Source organism: Cryptomeria japonica, chromosome 10 (genome assembly GCF_030272615.1).
Source record: "Cryptomeria japonica chromosome 10, Sugi_1.0, whole genome shotgun sequence".
NCBI classification, from domain to species: Eukaryota; Viridiplantae; Streptophyta; class Pinopsida; order Cupressales; family Cupressaceae; genus Cryptomeria; species Cryptomeria japonica.
The window spans coordinates 460,707,137-460,727,875 of NC_081414.1; the positions used below are offsets into that span (position 1 = coordinate 460,707,137).

A 20,739-nucleotide genomic window follows, 5' to 3' on the forward strand; every position below is an offset into this window, starting at 1 on the left:
ATTAGTGAATGTGCAAGCCACTTGAAAGACCTCAAAGTTTGAAAGTGATAATACTAAGGCCTTTATCACCACCTTCTTTAATAGTTAAAAGCTTGTTCCCATTGCAATTGACTACTCAAATCCATCCTTTGCATATATAATGTTTTAGTTGAGTACATATCCCGCTAAAGTTCATAATGAATTTCCAATAGATATTTGTCATATGAAAGGTGCAATCCTTTGTGGCATTCTATAAAACTGACCACTTAACAATTGACCTCACTTTCTATAGATCCACCCTCAAACCATCTTGAGATTGTTTTACATAAAACTAATGCTTTTTTCCTCTAGCTCCCCATCCCGATGATGAATTATAGAGTATGATTCAAAATGTATATAAAAAAAGAACATAATCCAAACCAAAAAAGCTCAAATCACATCAACATGGACTGTAGAAACCTAATGTCTATTACGCCTCTTCAAGTTTTTACACAACTACTCCCTTCTCAACTATGTCATAACGAGTCAAAAGTGTTCAAATGATCTTCCCTCGTTCTAATAAAACCAAAATATCATCCAAATAAACAACCAAAAATTTAGATTCAAAAAGTATATAAAAAAAGAAACACAATCCAAACCAAAAAAGTTCAAATCACATCAACATGGGCTGTAGAAACCTAATGTCTATTATGCTTCAAGTTTATAAACAACTACTCCCTTTTCAACTATGTCATAATGAAGCAAAAGTGTTCAAATGATCTTCCCTTGTTCTAATAAAACCAAAATATCATCCAAATAAACAACCCAAAATTTAGCTAAAAAATGTTTCAAAAATTCATTCATTATTCTCATAAAAGGTACTAATCACATTGATCAATCCAAAGGGCTTGAGTAGTGAATTATACATTCTATCTTTTGTTTTGATAGTTTCCACTCATTCACAAGTTCTAATATGACAATAACCACTCTCAAGGTAGCCTTGACAAAGTAGCATGCCCCACTCACAAAAGTGGAAACCATACTTGATGGTAATCTTATTAATAGCACAAGAATCTATACACATCCTCCACCCTTCTTTCTAGGTGCAAGTACTATAGTTACAATGTAAGGGCTCATATTTCATAAATAATGACTTCTTCATTAGCTCTCCCACCTATCTATTCAATGTGCACCCATATCAACTCATACCCTAGGACACCTTATTGCACAAGCTAAACCTTGGACTCAAATCCATTGAATTTGAAATGCTCTGCACTAGTGACAAACCATCTAATATTTCACTATACATTGCATCCTATAACACCTCCACCTCTAGCTTTTTTCAATTGTGCAACTCACTTTCCTCCATTAGTGTAGTTTACATGACCAATGCATCACACGTATTATTCTTTCGCATCCTTCAAGAATTCTCGATTGATAGGAACATCATGTGACCATGTGTGGTATCTCCCTCGACCTTTTAACAACTCAACATGTACATGTATTGCTGGTGTACTTCAATGAACATGAATCAAGAACCTAAATTAATTTAAAAAACCCCTACTAACAAAGACGATGACTTTAGACTAACCAATGGACCCCTACTAGCTATAAGCAATAATCACCAATATTCGATTTTTCAACAATTACAAAAACACTTATACGTTTTCATCCTTAGCCGAGGCACTCATTTGACTTATCTAATCAAAACCTAAACCCCAAAGAATAAAATGACTACCTAATTCTTAACAAGGCATTATTCTAGAAAACAAACCATGATATGAGTAAATATGCGTGGAACTTCTTTCCACACTATTAGAAAATTGTCATTGATGTAATGCAGATCAGCAAATCAGAAAGCAGTAATCTACTCTATCGTATTACTTTATCATCAGCAAATCAAACTGTGAATGCAGGGATTCTATTGGAGATAAATGACACGTAATGGATAGCAATATTTAAAGATACATTATCACAGCAGTAACTAAGTCTGATAATAACTTAAGCATTCATTGAGATTAGAGACCAAGTCGAATTTAATTGGAAATAGTTTAAATGACAATGAGACAACGATTACCTTAATAATTCCAAGGCGTCGGTTAACTAAACATTCCCAAGTGGCGCGGTTACTTAAGGAAATAAATATGTAAGTATTCAGAAGGTGCAATATTACACAATTTAAGAGCAGCATACTAATCTACCAATTTAAAACAATACACATCAGCGATTTATATGAAGGTGCGATTATAAGTAAGACAAGTTTATTGGAGTGATTAAGATTTATGAATAGTTAAGTGCATAGTCAAGGTAGCGATTGTTTAAAGAGCCCGATATAACATAAAAAAGACAAAGTTTAAGATGCGATTAAGAAGACTAGTCAAAACGTGTGGGTTAAAGACTTGTTAAGTCAGTTCTTTGTTTTAAACAAAAGATAATAAAAATACATTAAGTACGTTTCTCTTAAATTGAAGGATGGTGACCAATAAGGAGATCACCTTCCTTTGGGCACATATAAGATCATAATAAAGGGAGTTAACCAGGTGTGTTATGTGTGAATAAAGAGAAAGACTAATCAGGTACATACACCAGTTTGTGAGGAGAAGGAAATCGAGTAAAGATCTCTTCAGATTTAAGGAGAAATAGATCAGAAATTTGTTGCACATTCTATATGATGTTACTGTGGTCTTCTTGAGATAAAATCAAGATCAAATTATGTTCAATTTGTGGAAATTCACAGCAAATTTGTGAAAAATAATCTAGCATACTTGTGATCAGATTCAAGGAGTTCATGTGCAGATTTTTGAAGAGATTGTGATCTCTTTGTGACAATTTGGTGGTCAAACTGATAGCAGATTTAAATGGAAATAATTACAGACCAAGAAGGGAGTTGTAAACTCTTGTGACTATAATTTTGAATGAGGGGTTGGTGCCTCTAGTGAGTTGGTGCTCACCAATTGAATGAGGGGTTCATGCCTCTAAAATTGTAAAGAAATTGTTATTTATATAAAGCAATCATATTGTCGTGGTTTTCTCCCTTTTAAAGTTTCCACGTAAATATTGTGTTCTTGTGTTCTTTGTGTTTGAGTAATTGTTATAATTTGATTTTGCAGATATTAAAATGCGATCAAATTTCCTAAACCAATCTCACAATAGGTAGGACTCGTTTTGAACACCAACAAGAGCTTGTTCAGTCACACAACCTTATTCTCTCCAATACAGCTATACTTCATTTATCAAGAATTTTTTCTCAATCCAAATGTCTTATGTAATAATTCTTCCCAAGAACCAGTCAACTGGTACCATTCTGTAAGGTAGTTTTCTGTGTTTAACTATAGTATTATTCACTCCCAATGTTTGAGCATTGCAATGTAAAGTTTAACTACAATATTACGCAGGTAGATACAGAAACTTAGCCTTAAACCATGCACTGTGAACACGACCTTCTGACTTAGTACCATGTTGACATTACATTTGCAGTCTTCATAATTTTTATCAGTCACCGCCAATCACAAAAGGCCGGTAAACATATACTCACCATCATTCTTCTAAGGTGAAATGAATATTTCAGTATTAAAACACAAAATTTAATACTATTGGTAAAAAAAATTGTTAAACATTCACAAAGACCATAAACAACCTAAACATGTTAAAGAAAAATATCACAAAAATTATGGAAAATTAGATAGTTTGAAAATAACGGAAAATAACAGAAAAAGTTGAGGAGATAGTCGATTACATTTTAAAATAATTAAAACAAGTTGCCATAAAATAGGATCACGGAGAAATTTAGGATACACCATTCTAACAAAGAAAATCAACCCAGCTTTATTTTGAACAGTTATGGTTTGGATATTGTACATGCAGCTGTCATCTGCCATCTACCTGTTGGGATGAATCAATGAAATAAAAATGGTCCAATATACACTCCACAAGGGAATATTCAGCAATCATTAACTTTTCTATAATCATACAAAGGTATCACATGTGCCGTTATGTTGGGTTCTTTGCTTCTAGGCACCCAACATTTCGTAAGTAACAAGGGTGCCAACGATCTGCAGTATAAACAAAGCTGGTAGATTAGTTATATTGAGAAACCTTTTCTTCATGGTAAAAGCTGACATCCGAGATCATAACAGGGCAGTTTTCAAGTGGCATCAGATATACGAAGAAACTGCAGCTCTTTCTTTATTTGAATCTCGAATTAAAGCCTGTACATAAAAGTTGCAAGAGAGTTTCCTCTTGCATCCCTTAAAAGAATATATGGACAGGCCCGATAGCCCATGCAGCAACATTATAAAGAATGCAACTTTCCAGCCAAGAAACAAAATAACCTCACAGACGCTTCCTTCAAACGTGCATGAGCATCATATGGAAATTCTTAGAAGCACCATTCAACTGCCAGCCACAGATTCTGATGCTTGCGTCTCATTTGCTATTGTTACAGGAGTTGATGCATCCATTGACTGGGGATTTTGAGAAGCCAAGTTTGCAGATTGGGTTTCCTGAACAAGACCCAAGACCACTAGAGTTGACCTGATCAACAATTATTGAGAAATGCTAGTCAAAACCAGTCAATAAAATGACTGCTACGAAATTGTAATCAACGTATCACAAGTTGGAAAACAAGAATCAGATACCACCTTGGCAATGTAGACCGGATGTTTGGTTGGTTGGCATGCATAACCAGAGGTGCCCTCAATACAGAATGCTTGTGCAATGCATTTTCAAGTTGTGCTGCAGGTAACTACATTAAAATAATACAGAAACCAATCACAAATTAACAGTCCACCACTACCATCGATCAAAACCAAAGAACCTTGTACTGGGAAATTAAAACGCTACATTCTAGAGTAGTAAACCTGCAATAAGACATGAAATGAATGTGGCTTCGTTTGGTATGCACACTTTAGGAATCCAACCCATAACTTTGGAAATCTCCAGATCTGTACCATAAAAGCCATACAATTATATGCCATAAGGCAAGAACTAAGGACTAATTAAAAAGATATTACTGGGTTCCACATGTAATTATGCCTCAAATATCAACAAGGACAAATAAAACATAAAGACAATGATACCTAAACGTGAATGCTATCAACAATAATTCTCATTCTACATAGGCTATGGTATAAAAAGTTAATTTGCCCAGGTCACATCATTAGATTGTCACATTTTTCAATGTTATGGGACTGGTTTTTTAATGGTTAGGGTATTCACCCAAAATTAATCTACTAACTTATACTAATCAGATCTCCCAATTAGAGCTGTTTCGTTCTGTAGAAACTGAAGCAAATAAAATGATGTATGATAATGAAACAATTTGTGAACATATATTTTGTCGCAAAGGTGAGTTTTATCACAAATCCGATGTCACAATTATTTCAGGAATTTAATTGAACCACCCTTTGCCCATGTTTCTTAGGGAATTTCTGCAGGAAGACGATTGCCTCCCCACTAAAGGAAAATGATTACATTTAAAGCGGTCTTCTGTGTCTTTGGGGCACACTTTGACCTACCACTGATGTTTATTAACACTTTATCATATTTCACTAAAATTATTCATTCACAACAGGCTTTGATTTTCACAGCCATGTCATTTCATCACAAACATCAAGTAATAGCCAAACAAAATTCGGTATCTACACTGGCTTTCAACAAAATAATTAAATGGCCATATAACTATGAATATGTTATATGTTATGGTTTATCTAGATGATAACATTCAGAAACGAAATATCTTAAGATACTTTATACTCTGTTATTATGTTGAATTGGCCTCGACAAAAACTAAAATATCTTAAAGTTTAAACTCAAAACTCTGGGCTAAGCCCAGAATATGATTCTCCTGAGGAACTTGAAGTCTTGAACCTTAAATTGAGTGGCCATATACGATGCACCTCACTCAATTCTGAAAACCAAATGTTTTACTTTCAATGTTAAATGTAATATATGTTTCAAACTCTACAGACCAGATCTCACCAATGTTTTAGTTACTTGTACCACTTTGTAATCCACTTTACTATATCCTTCTACAAAATATCTTCACTTCCTATCCTATATTCGTCTTCAAATTGCAACCCCTGTTATATTCTGCACTGATGCTTGGAAATCATTTTTAAGAAAATATCCATTTTCTACATTATTTCTCACCCTGCAAATATTTCACAATTATAAAAGAGCCATTCAATCTTTTCAAAATGAGCATAAAAGTAAGTGTAGTCACATAAATCTGTCCACTTAATTAAATGAATATTTACTATTTATTTGATTAATTAACCCTCAATAATCAGTTAATTAAATTAATATTTAATTAATTTCATCATCAAACTCTTCTCCTATTAATTAAATAAATTATTCACTTTAATTAAATTAATTCATTAAGCCACACTCAAAATCAATTAAATAAATAAAACACATTTATTTAATTTAACCCCCCTCCTTTTTTAAATAAATAATAAAACATTTATTTAAATCCCTAAACTACCCCCCACTTGCATTTTCCTACAAATGCAAGTTGCACCTATTTTGTTGAAATAAAGTAATTTTATTTTAATTAAAATCCTATTTTCCCTCACCCACCAAACCCACTTGCATCCTAAACCCATTCTAGATTCTTCTAAACCATTCTTAATTAGCCTAAACCCATCCCCTAATTATTGTCACATTCCTAAGCAACTTGAAGTCACTTCTCAAAGCCTCCAAAGTCTTTGAAAAGCATTAAATGCTTTATGTCTCCAACAAGTTAACCCCCAAAGTCTTACATGACCATTTATGGCTCTTACATAACCATTAATGGTTAACTCAACTCACCCACATGGTTAGAGGCTCTTCCTCTAACTCAACCTCCATTTAACTCATAGGTCTCTTCAAGCATTCATTGCTTTGACCATGATTATCCCCACTAACTCTTGCACAAGAGTTTATCCGTTCGATAAAGGCATTATTCATCGAATAATGGCTTTATTCATTCAACTCAAGTCTAACGTTACCTCCTAAGTTAACCTTATGTCATCTCAAGCATTTAATGCTTCTTCCCTCTCCTTTCAAGCCATCTCATGTCGACATTTGTCATCCTAGGATTGGGTTGAAAGCCTTCACATGGATCATAAACCCATCAATCCTAGCCCTTGTTGAGATTACTCAATCTCAACCATCCATTTTTCTATTTTTCCTATAAATAGAGCCCATTCCTTCATAATCCAGATCCAAAAATCTTGTATGCATCTAATCTATAGTGAAATTTAAGAGAGCATTTTATGAGCCATCTAATTTACATTGTTATTTTGGTTAAAATCAATATAGCTTAATTAGGCTTTCTCATATTTAGCTTGCATTTGCATAATCTTTTGAGCATTTTCATAAATCTTGAATCTCCATAAGACTTCCATAGTAGTGCAAAAAGCTGAGGGCTACACTCATGTGGAACTTGGAGAGGAGAGGAACAAGGGAGGAGCAGCTACGAGCATGTTTGAGAGTATTTGGGAGTGTTTTGTTTCTTTTCTCCGTTTTTGTATGCTTTCCATTTTATATTTGATATCTCTCTTGAAATGCTTGCTTACGATTGTAGTTTCCTTCGTATTTCTTTTGTGATTGAAACTAACACTAACGTTTGATTCTTGAGTCTTGTGTTCGTGTTTCCTAACATCCTTTTTGCAGAGCATCATTTGGTGAACCCGACGTGAATCGAACAAGCAACCTTCTGATTCCAAACTACTAACTTTTTTGAAATTTTGCTAAAATTGTCACACAGGTTGCACTTTAGCGCTCATAAACACGTTTTAGTGCTTTTGACAATGGAGGAAGTAGTGCTTTTGTTAGAGTTTTGGCGCTTCTGTCAGAGAAGTAGCGCCTTTGTCTGTGATCTAGCGCTATTGTTATTTAAATAGCGCATTTATCACTCTTTTAGCGCTTTTGCGCTCTTTGTTTGACAGGAATTTCAATTTCCCAGACAATTTTAAGTAGCTCTTTTGTTTATAGTAGTGCTTTTGTTTATTATTTTAGTGCGTTTGTCAGTTTTTTAGCGCATTTGCATTAAATTGGCGCTTTTGTGTTTACATAAAGTAACGCTATTGTAACAGAGAGTTGAAAAAAAACCACTTGTAACTGAAATATCAAAATTTTTAGGCTTGTAGAAGCCCACAAAAACTCTTTTTTTTCACTAACTATTTTATTTTTGTGCAAGTTTTTGCTAACCCTTTGTGTTGCAGGATTCAAGGAGTTTAAAACTTAGGGACTTTCTTTTGCTTTCTAACTTTGTTTTAAAGTTGGATAAAAAGAATTCACTTTCCTTTTTTTAACTAAAATAAACTTCAATTTTCATTTTGGGTTATAAAATCAACACAAAAATTTTCATTTGGTGCTTAAAACAAACAAACAAAATTTGTTTTTCTTGCAAGTTAGGACAAATTTTCATTTGGTGCTTAAAACAAACAAACAAAATTTGTTTTCTTGCAAGTTAGGGGCAAATCTTTCATTTTGGGCTTAAAACAAACAAACAAATTTCATTTTCTTGCAAAAGGATTTAAAATTCACAATCAACATTTCATTTTGCAAGTTAAAAAGAACAAACAACTTGTCAATTCTTGTTTACAAATCGATTTCCCTTAAGCAAAACGTGCTTCAATTTGGTTGACCAAGATTTTCATTTTTCCTAGTTAGACAACATATTGCTTTAAGGGATTAAAAAGAACACCATGTTTGTTGGAGCAACATCTCCAAATAGCATTTAAATCACATTGCAATAAATCAGTTAAAAAGAACAAGTGTTTTCAGTGTTTGGCACACTTGTGCAAAAATCTGTAGAGTGGTCCTACTTTTAACACACTATCCTCTCTGCAAGAAAAAAGTGTTAGTAATGCTCGAAATTTTATATTTTTACGAGAGGCCTACCAAGAGACGCATCACTCTTAGGAACGACCTCGTGCGGTAAATCCTTCGAGCCGCTATAGAAATCAAGTGAGAGCGAAAGTTGTGACCTTGGGTATAGCTGTTCCTACAATGTAACTTGCCGAAAGGACATATGGGCCCCACCACAAGTTACAAAGCTCTTAAATGAGTCACTGCAAAATGAACTTATGTCCAAAAATATCGAACATTACTAGACACCTTTTATTATAGAAGCCCACCCGTTCTATTGATTGAGGATATTTGTAAAAAGTTCAATACAAGAGCATAGATGGTTTTCCTCCCAAGATACTCACCATACATATTTCCTTGAGTAGAAACAGGGCTTTTTGAAAGGCTACTTGTAGCTTGATAAATGTGGTGACTCCCCCATCATAGGGATCATTTATCTGTTATGCTCGCGCAAGACTTAGTATATCACATCCTTACCTGCCACGGCAGAATCCATAAGGTATGTAGTACCAAAGTCGAAGAAATATCAAGATGTGGGCTGAAAATATCGCAACTGACCATTGACCTTAGGGATAAAGTGTGTTTGAATTGTCTTCGTCTTGTGTCAAACCAGTAACAATTTGAGTCGACTTCGGGCTTTTGGAAAAAACATACAAAACATTTGAAAAGGGTCAAAGAGTTCATGATTCGGTTGATTTAGACCCACACCTATTGTGCCTTTTGAGGCAAGATTATTGTGCTTGTGTGCTTGTTGTGTTTTCTTGTCAAAGAAATTCAAAAGAAATTTAAAACCAAGTATTCATCCAACACAATTTTACATCAACATTAACCAACAAAAGCAAAACATCAACAAGTGAAACAAAGTATCAATTTGTATGACCATCACTCACATTTTGAGAAAAAGGAGTCTTCATCAAAAGACTACATTGAAAAAGAGACCATTGAGTTCAAAAAACTCTTATCAAAAGAAGGAAGATTTTCTATATAAATAGACAATTTTTTTTCACATAGAGCCTTCTTGTAGCATATGCATTTGTATCTTCAAGGAAAATCCAACGAATTCAACAAAGAGCCTTTGAAAAATAGAGTGTTTACTTAGTATACAGCCTTGAGTTATCAAAAAAACAAAGGGGCAAGATCAACCCTGATTTCTTTCCAAAAATATGTATCACCTACAACGTAGCTCGAGGGGAACCACCAACTCCTGAGAGAGAGGAAGAAGTAGAAACCCCCTTCGTGACAGAAAGTTTTTGTTAAGGTTTATATTCTATCCACTTTCACCTTCACACATCACAAAAAACCATTCAACTCTCAAAACACAAAAAGGTCTTGTCCTAAGTTCTCTTAAATATTGCTTAAATCAAACCAACAAAAACACTTTTAGAGTGTCTCTACATCTAGGATCAATCATCCTAAGAGGCATTTCTACGCAGGTTAAAACTAGTTTATGAGTGCATCCTCTCATTGCTAGGTAGCTTGGTTTGTAACACATCTCAGACCTTGCTATACCTTATCACATCAAAATTGTTGAAAACATGAGCAATTCACAAAGAACTTTGGTAACATCAAATCTTTAGTGTTAGAGATCCATCTTCTAAACATTTCTCAAAACACTCATCTCTCATCAGAACATTTCATCACCATCCCTCATAAATCAGCAAAACCTCAAAACTTTCAAACAAAATGGCTCGCACCAAATCAAAAACTAGACAACTAGAGATTGAAGAGGAGGAAGAAAACCTCAATGATTTCCACGAGGCCATTGGAGGAGGCACAAATGATGAAGATCCTAGCACTCCAACTCCCGAAGCTATAGAAAGAGCATAACACAATCCCAGGTTCAATAGATTTTTTGACGAAATCCTTAGAAACAATGCAGATGCTCATTTTCCGAAACTTGCTCAAGAGGGTGCTAAACTACTCTCTTTTTTTGATACCACACAGATACGGCAGACATCAGAACAACATAGCCGTAACGATGGTGGAAGAGGCAGAGATTACTTCCGATATGACCTTAATCATCAAGGGAATCCCCCGCCTCCTCCTCCTACAGAAATAGACATGTTGAGACAACAGGTAGAAAATCTCACTCAACTACTCAATAGTGGTGTGAAGACTACTCGGTTTTCACTTAACGATATTTGTCGCTATCCTTTTGATAGGAACATGCATATGCCACCTTTTCCGCGAGGGTTTGAAACACTCAAGTTTGAAAAGTACAGGGGCAAAGGAGACCCTAGAGATCATGTCCGAGAATTTCACTCAGCTTGTTTAGAGGTGGCTTATGAGGACACCTATCTAATGTGCCTCTTTCCTCAGAGTTTGGGAGGCACAACCACGCAATGGTTTTCCCGATTACCAGGTGGCATTAGAACATTCGAGGAACTAGTTCAAAAGTTCATTGCTAATTATTCACATAACATAGAACGAGATGTTACCATGGCAGATCTATGCAACACCAAACAAAAACCAGGGGAGTTGTTTTCAGCTTTCCTACAACGTTGGAGGCAACTATCTACCAGACGTTCTCTTCATTTGCCTGAACAAGAACTAGTGGAAATATTCATTTCCAACTTGAATGACGAGATGGAATTCCATTTAGACATGAAGGGTACTGAATCTTTTGAAGAGATGATCACTCAAGGATTAAAATGTGAACGAACCCTAATCAAAAAGGGACTTATCTAAATCTACAATGAACCAAAAGACGGTCCTCGTCCCCGTTATAATAGTGATAAACCCAATTTCAGGAACAAGAACAAGAACGTTGTAAACGACGGGGTAGTGGATGCACAAACAGTAAAAACTGCACAACCTGTGGTCAGGTTTGCAAGGCAAAATCCCCCTCCTAAAAACAACACCATCACTCATCCACAAAATCAAGGTCGCAATACGCCACAAGAGGAACCAAGACAACGGCAACAGAACTATAAACCAAAACGTACATACACACCCTTAGGGGAACCCATCGAAACAATATTACGACAATTGGTCTCTTCCAATCTTATGACCTTACCGAAAACATCTAACTATGAACCTCAGGTCAAACCTCCATGGTGGAGAGAGAATGAACATTGTGAATTCCACCAGGGAAAAGGGCATAAGACGAGTAATTGCCATTGCTTGAAAGATCTTGTTCAAGATCTCATTGACAAAGGAGAAATTGAAATCGAAGGACACGACCCTAAAACATCAAATGACGATCATCTAATGTTCAAGAATCCACTTCCATCACATGATCAAAGGGGTCCTTCCACCTCAAGGCGAAACACAGATACTACAACTAATTATACACAAGCTGCCTATAATTATACTGTGAATCACCTCTATGACGTTGATGAACAAGTTGCAACTCTCACCATCAAAGATCCAAATCCTGCATGTTACGCGTCGTAGCAAAATTACCATTCGAGCATGTTGTGACCATTTCACACATCGCCCCATCAGAATGGGGACCCCCTCTTTTTCTTGGGTTTTTGCTTTCCCTTAGTTAGGTTTTCTCTCTACTTGCTAGGTTTGGAGTGGATGAGTGGTCGCCTGGGCTGGCTAGATTAGGGTTTATCTCTGAAAGCTCGTATTAGGGTTTCTTTCAAGCTGAGTCTAGCCTAGTTTTGGGAGGTCGTTAGTTGTGAATCAAGATGGTTGGATCGAGAAAGAGGGTGAATAGGTCTCAGGACAGGGTAGGTCTGGATTGATGGTTTTCTTGTCAGAGTCTTGTTTTCCTCCAGGTCTGAGTCGATTGAGCAAAGTCAATGGTCAGAGAGAGATGGAAGTGGTGATTTTAGTAACTGATGAACAAATGCACTTGATGATGATTGAAGGAGTTTTGAAAGATATGACCAAGGTTGTTGACTTTTAAGGCGTAATTGAGAAAGTTGATACATTTGTTTGAAGAAGAGTTTTTAGACCTTGGGAAAATGAAGATTTTAGCCCAAATGGAGATTTTCGCTCCTGACACTTCCAAAGGGTCCAGAGCGAAATCTTCCTTTTTGCCTTCCTTTGACCTTGAAACCTAGTTTGACCTCACCTAGACTCGATATAATGGAGATTTGTCTTGATTGCGATAAGAGGAAGTTGATTTGGCCAAGTTTGTATGAGAGTGAGTTGAAAGGAAGATGAAAATCAACCTAAGAAGTGATTTTCGCTCCTGACCCTTCCAAACGGTCCAGAGCGAAAATCCTTAAAGACCTCAATTTCTTCATTATTCAGGACAAGCTTTTGGTTTCTAAGGCATGCTTGGTGATGTTTTTTGAATGTTCTAGCATTGTAAAGATTGAAAGATGAAGGATTTTAGTCAAGAAGATGAATTTCGCTCCTAACCCTTCCAGAGGGTCAGGATCTTGAGGGAGATGCGTGAAGAAGGGTCTATGTTTGCCTCTCAAAGAGAATTGGAGTTGAAAAGGTCAAGAGTCAAGCCCAAATCATGATTTTCGCTCCTGAGCCTTCCAAAGGGTCCAGAGCGAAAATCTTTGTAGTCCACATTTCCTTCCCAATTTTGGCTAAGTGTTGGTTTCTAGGGCATGTTTGAAGATGAATTGGTTTGATCTTGCCTTGAGATGGAGTTGGTGGATTTTTGAAGAGCAAGATTTTGGCCTAAAGGAGAATTTCGCTCTTGACCCTTCTAAAGGGTCCAGAGCGAAATTCATCATAAACCTCATTTGTTGCCTTGAATGGACTTGAAACCTCATTCCTAAGGTGGAAAATGATCTAATTTTGCCTTTTAAGGTGGTTTGAAGTTTGAAAAGTGAGTACTCTAGCCTAGAATGAGATTTTCGCTCCTGACCCTTCCAACGGGTCCAGAGCGAAAACCCTCTTGAAGCTCATTTCCTCCTAAGTTTGACTAAATTTTGATTTGCAGGGTATCTTGAAAGGGAGGATGGACATCTTGTAGCCTTTGGAATGTTTGGAAGCATTGAAGTGTGAAGGATTTAGACCAAAAGAGTGAATTTCGCTCCTGACCCTTCCAAAGGGTCCAGAGTGAAATTCCTAAAAACTCTTATTTTTACATTGAAGGAGGTCAAGTCCTTGGCGTGGATGGAAGTGAAGTAGCTTGTCTTTGCCTCTTGAGGTTGTTTTGAAAGGGAGAAATGAAGAATCTAGCCCAAGTCAAGATTTTCGCTCCTGACCCTTCCAAAGGGTCCAGAGCGAAAATCTCTCTAAGATGCATTTCTTTCCTTGTTTGGCTAAAATTTGATGTCCAAGGCATACTGAGAAGGAGAATGAACTTGACCTAGCCTTTAAGAGTGTTTGGTAGCTATGAAAATGATAGATTTTAGCCAAGAAAGGAAATTTCACTCCTGACCCTTCCAAAGGGTCCAGAGCGAAATTCCTTACAAACCTACCCTTTTGACCTTTCCTGGGCTTAAAACCTTGTTCCTAGGGCGATGAAAGATGAGATTCTATCTTGCAATGAAGTTTCAAGTTGAAAGAATGATGATTTTTGGTCAAGAATGAGATTTTCGCTCCAGACCCTTCCAATGGGTCCAGAGCAAATTTTCTCAAAACACCTATTTGCTATCAATTTTGTGCTAGATCAAGTGTGGGCTAAGGTAAAATTGAGGAGGAGTTGCTCCTGAGAGTGACTTTAACTTGCTGAAAACCATTTAAGATGAAGGAATTGAGCCTAAAAAGTGATTTTCACTCCTGACCCTTCCAAAGGGTCCAAAGCAAAAATCCCAATTCCACCTATTTTCTTTGCAAGGCAAGGTAAAATTTTGATTTTTATGGCCTAGAGAGGAGTGAGGCAAGGTGTTCTAAGTCTTGGAGGTGATTTGAAGTTGAAAGGATGAGGAAATAACCCTAAAACAAGATTTTCGCTCCTGACCCTTCCAAGGGGTCCAGAGCGAAAATCTTAAAATCTACATATTCCTTTCAAATTTGTGCTAAACCATGCCTAGGCCAAGGTGAAAGATGCCCATGAGATTGCCCTTGAGTTGATTGTTGTCTCCAGAAGTGATGATTTTAGGCCAGAGGAGGAAATTCACTCCTGACCCTTCCAAAGGGTCCAGGGCGAAAATCTTTCAATCACCTATTTTGCCTTGCAAAATCAAGTTAAACTTGGGTTGGATGAGAGAAGAGAAGTATTTTCTTGCCTTGTGAGATGGATTAAAGTTGAAATGATGAAAAAATGAGCTACAAGCAAGAAATTCGCTCCTGACCCTTCCAAAGGGTCCAGAGCAAAAAACCCTAAAAACACCTTTTCCTTCAAAACTTGAGTGAAGTCAGGCCTAAACAAAGATGAAAGAGGCTATTTGGAATTCCTTGGAGAGACTTTTGACCATCAATGAGGCATATTTTGAGCTAAAATGAGAATTTCGCTCCTGACCCTTCCAAAGGGTCCAGAGCGAAATTCAGGATAGGTCCTGTCCCTAGCTAGGTTTTTGAGAAAATTTGACCTTTTTTGCCTCGTGAGGATCAAACCAATACTGGCAAGTTGAGAAGTGGATTCGAAATGAAGGAGTCTAGATGAATTGAAGTGAAGGAGATTGAAAATTAGGCCTAAAGGGTGAATTTCGCTCCTGACCCTTCCAGAGGGTCCAGAGCGAAATTCTTAAAATGCAGTATTTCCTTCAAAATATTGTTAAGCCAAGTCAGTGGTCAAGGAGAATGGACCTTGGAGATTGCCTTAGAGAAGGTTCATGATCAAACAAAGGTGAGTTGTGACCTAAAAAGTGAATTTCGCTTCTGACCCTTCCAAAGGGTCCAGAGTGAAATTCCCATTTTCATCTAATTTGCCCATGTGAGAAACTAAAAGGATGGATCCCTAGAATTTGTTGGACTAAAGCAAGCATATGCTCACCTTCCGGAGGATTTTGAAGTGAAAGAATGTGGTATTTAAGGCCTAATCAAGAAAATCGCTCTTGACCCTTCCAAAGGGTCCAAGGCAAAATCCTTGAGGACACCTATTATTCACCTTTGTTAGGCTAAGTCAAAGGCAAGTTGCAAGATTATGATGACAAGAACATGAAAGATGGCAAATTCAGGTTGTAAGGATGTTGATTAATGAAGCAAACAAGCCTAGATAAAATTTCAAGCAAGCCTCCTTGGAGAGACCTAAACTTTGAACATTTTAATGCCTAAGGAGAATGAAAATTCCTCAAGCCTTGATCAAACTTTAGCATTTGCTAAGCTATCCTATAGTTTTTCATTAAATTTGCCAATAAAAACTCATTTGGGAGACTAAGACAAATTCGCACAAATTAAGGCAGTTATAAATTGATCAATTAATTTTTCTAAGCCTTAAAATAAATAGAAATCCACCTTTAGCTTTAAAATTTATTCAAAAAATTAAAAAATCATGCTTGAGCACTCAAAATCATTATTGTGCCTTTGCAAACAAGTCGGCCATGCTTATGGAGGAGTTTTATTTTATTTTATTAAAGCCTTTACCAAGTCGGCCTTAAGGCAAAACAAGGTGAGCGCCCTATATAAGGGAGGTGTGTTTTGACAATTTTAAATCATTCATTCATTGTCTCTCATGTGAACTTGAATAGCAGACCTATAAGTGCGAATTCCAGCTAAGTTGAAGGCGAATTTCTTGCTAGTTGGAGGATAATTTCCAGATTTTGGAAGATATATGAAGGTTGGTTGAGGGCGAATTTCTTCTTGAAGGCTGATTGAAGATCGAATCCATCGAAGAGAGGACCAGAAATTCAGATCAAAGATCTTTGTCCAGCAAATTCTCATTTTTCCTCCATTCATTTTTCAAGGGTTGATAGCTAAAAATCAAGGAAGAGGTATGTGTAATCAGATCTTTTGAAAGTTTATTCAAGATTTAATTTGATTTTCCATAGCAATCCTTTGAAAATCTAAGTCTTGTACAATCTGATTTCAATTCTCAACTAATATTAATTTGAAAATTCATAATTCTAGAATTTATCACATTATTTTCAAATTAATATTTACTTAATTCCTTGAAAAGACTTAAATCCCATACTTTAAGATATTATGCTCAAACCCTAACTTTAAGCTTTTGGTGTAGGTATCAAATGACGACCCCCAAGACCGGTGGATCTACTACCCGACAGGCTCTCATTAAGGAGGATCAGAAGAATGATGAATTGGAATCCAGGATCGTATCCAAGTGGAGCAATATCGGAGACACCAATCTAGGAAACTTCAATGTGAAGAAGTTTCGAGAAGCGCCCTACATCGGCAAGCCGTCACTTGTTGCAAAGAAGATAATTGAGAGTGGCATCATCAAGGCTGCAGGTTTCCCTCCCGCAGTCAAGTGTCATGAGTTGATGATCGAGTGTGCCCGGCACTATGATTCACACTCAAGGATGATCGTAGCCAAGGATGGAACTATCTTAGCCTATCTTTCGGAGGAACCTATAAGTGAAGCCTTTCATCTCCTGGAACATAGAGACATGATCTACCAAAGTCTAGAAGGAGCTAGGTCTATCTATGAGGATGATCCTGATTCTTGCTTGAACTTCATCAACAAGAATTGGCTACTCGAGCAGACCTCGCCTGAACACGATTCCCAATACACCGCACAGAATCGACTTCCAAGAAGAATTCAAGGATTTGATAACCTTGCTCAATCGGGTCACGGGTGCCTCTCAAGCTTTCTTCTTCGACAAATGGATGTTCTTCTTCATACAACTGATCGTCCAAGGAAAGGGAATGCTCAATTGGGCTAGAATCATTAGCAACAGCCTGGACGTGCAGTTGAGAAGACTAAGGCTTACCAAGTCATTTCACATGAGTTCATATGTTATATATGCCTTGATAAGAGGTTTTGAGTATGCAGGACTACCTCACAGAGGAGTTGTTGGAAGAGGACTTGGAGAAATAAGAGTTTGTTATTCTTATGTTCAACTGCATCATCCGCCAGGAAGTGACTACAAGCTAGTCAATGACACCTTCACGATGTATATCACCAGGACATTGCAAGGAGGGATTCACAATCGACTGTCTCTGGATGCACAGGAGCTCGTGACGAAGCATGGTGCATGGTTCATTCAGTTTCCAAAATTCACATACATCAGAGTTCATGGATGTCCTTCGCCTCCCTACATGTTGCCGAGATATCCTACAGACAGGATAATACTACTTGAGGTGACTAGGCAGTTGGCAGCTTGTGCAAAGGCATCAAGACACAAGTATGGAAATGGAATTCCCGTACCCATCCTACTAGGGAACTCAGTTGAAGTGTGTTCTAATACTCAGGCCGCGGAAGATGCGGATAAGGAATTATCTCTATATTCATTCACATCCTTTGCCTCGAGAGAGAATTTTGATCCTCATGGTCATATAGAAGAGACAGTCGGGAAGAAGTACAAACATGAGTTTCAAGTGGAAGACTTTTGGATGAATGTCCAGGATGATGTAGAGGTCAAAAGAAAGATGCATTCCAGGTTACCCTTGGATCTCATCAGGAAATGCAAAATTTATAGAGTAGCCGATCAAGCCCAGGACAGTGGTAGATACCTCCAATCATCCTATGAGAACGAAGATAAAGAAGTGAAGGTAGATTGGAATGAGCCCGAGGTTTTAGACCTAAGAGCTTTGATGGCTCCCATTTTATCTTGCACTCACAGATGGGTGGACGTACAGCATCAAAAGTTGAAGGAGCAGAATATATCTATGACATTCACCTTGGAAACAAGAGCAGAAGAAGGAGAGGCAAGTGTGAGTGAGAATACTTCTCATTCCAAAGGTTCAAAGAGGAAAGAAGGACTTGAGAAGAGAGAGCCTTCCAAGAAGAAGCAGAAAATGAATCCTAATCACCCACCAAGCACATCTTCTAGGCATGAAAAGGAAGCAAGTCAAGGAGAAGATCAGAGGCAGATAGTGTATGAAATTGACGAGTCTATGGAATCCATGGTACAAAATGATAATCAAGGAAAAGGACAGACGCCTCAGCATTCATAAAGTCAATCTCCCCAGGTTGGTGCTAATGAGCAACAAGAAGAAAAGAATGATGATGAAGCAACATCTCCTTTCAAGGAAGATAGACCTCTGCCTAAAGAAATACAAGTGAGGGAAAGGAAATCTATCATTCCAGATTGGCTAAAAGAGAGGTTGACAAGGGTAGTTGTGGTCGAAGAGGAAGAACAAGTATTTGACTTGGAAAGCCTCATAGGAAATTCTCATGAAGAAATAGAAAAGAAGGCGGCCACACAGATGTCAAAGGCAATTAGAGATGAGACAGGCTCCAGGAAAGTGCAGATAGCTACACCAGTGGTGGACAAGTATGAAGATGAGATTCTAGCAGAAGAATACGATCTGAAAACATTTGATCTTGGTCCACTTACCACTGTGCAAGCCATGGAAGAAGCAACTGATTCACTGAAAGCACTTAATGACAAACTCAAAGAAGAAATGGAAAAGAATAAGAAACTAGAAAAGGAGGTCAGTGCTTGGAGAAATTATTTTAGCCATCTTAATCAACCTTTGAGACGACAGGATCCAGCAATATCTCCTTTGCATGCACTTCCTCTTGAATCAATAAATGAGGCAGAAAGGGTAAAGAGTTTGGTCCAAGTCATGAGTTCTTGGATTGATGAATCTTACAAGGTGGCCATGGAATTTGCAACAAGGATGATGAAGACGGTCCACCGTGGTATCCAAGTTCTTGAGATCATCCATAATCTATTGGTAAATGTGGATGCATTTGCTCACACTAGAGATGTTGTCATCCCGGTCTTGCAAGTGATAAGGACACCAAGACAAATTCTAGCACAAGAGAAGATAATGAGTGGAGAAGCCCATAGTCTTCTGCAGTGGTCAACTTTGCTCCAGATAAAGGAAGTTCTTTTCGAAGATATCAGTTCCAGGTGCAGCCAAGTTGAGGGAATTATTTGAGGTATTGTGTACGATCCTTCGCAGAGGAATTGAGATCGAGACGGATGTGGACGTCCAAGAATTGGAAGACAAGATCAAGATCATCTTTTGCAAAGAGGAGAACAGAGTCACCAAAGAGCAGGGAAATCAGATGCATGCTACTATGTTTCTGATTGAGAAAACAAAAGAGGTGGAGCTTGGATGGGAGACAACTCTTCTCACTGCCTTTGATCAAGTTCTTCACTTGGAAGAATGAATGAAGAATTTTCCTGAGATTTCTATTGCTGAGATTGAGAAGATTACGTCCAGATTCATTGAATATGCTAGGAAAGAGCATAGGAAGGGGAACAAAGTTCTAGATGAAAAGTTGTTATAAGATGATGTGATAGCTTAATTCCTATTAGTCTGTCTCCTCGTTATTTGTGCCAATTTTTATTGGCTATGGATTGATAATGTTTATCTAAATGGGGACTTTTTTGTAACAAACCCTAATTAGGGTTTAGGTGTCAGAATCTCAGCCATCGATCTTCTTTTGATTCAGGCCGTTCATTGTATTTGAGAGTGCTATATAAGCCATCACTCATTTCATTTTAAGGGGTTAGAAAAGTTAGAAAGTTGGAGAGAAGCAAGTTTAATTTTGTTAGTAGCAAAGAATTGAGTAGTGAAGAGAGAAAGTTGAACAATTGTTGTTTATTTGGCTATGAGATCAATGAAATATTGAAGTTATGGTGTTTTGTTGCAATCCTTGTGGCTACTTTCATGGTTGTTTATCTTCTTGAATCACTCTTAGTAGAGATAGCATTTAAATTTTAAGTTTGAAGGACGAATGTTGTGCCTGATCTTCGATAAGACTCACATTCCAAACCACTAGCTTCTTACTTATTGTAAGAACGCCTTGTGTGGTCAACTAGAAACATTAAGATTGGTTAAGAGTTCAATCATCATTAGAAGTATTGATATGTATCTCCCTGATAGTATCTATCTCCTTGGTGATTTGAAAATCGTTGAATCCCCGTAGAAGATCGCACCAATTCCAGTGGAGTTGTAATCGTTTGGCGATACTGAAATTGGTAAAATCTTATCAAGACCAGTCCTCATTAAGTCACTCTTAGGATTAGTTTAAGTATCTCTTCC

General features: G+C 37.2%; 1 protein-coding gene across 2 annotated transcripts in view; it reads right to left on the bottom strand.

Moving 5' to 3' along the window:
* Positions 1 to 3,757: 3,757 nt before the first annotated feature.
* Positions 3,758 to 20,739, bottom strand: part of LOC131067516 (uncharacterized) — a 195,141-nt gene continuing 178,159 nt past the window's right edge. For both annotated transcript variants that reach the window (XM_058002548.2, XM_058002547.2), the window contains exons 25-27: positions 4,818 to 4,901; positions 4,599 to 4,702; positions 3,758 to 4,491 (exon numbers count right to left, since the gene is read on the bottom strand). In XM_058002548.2, coding sequence (XP_057858531.2) covers positions 4,350 to 4,491; positions 4,599 to 4,702; positions 4,818 to 4,901 — 330 coding nt within the window. In that variant the 3' untranslated portion in view covers positions 3,758 to 4,349. The remainder of the gene's footprint in view (positions 4,492 to 4,598; positions 4,703 to 4,817; positions 4,902 to 20,739) is intronic.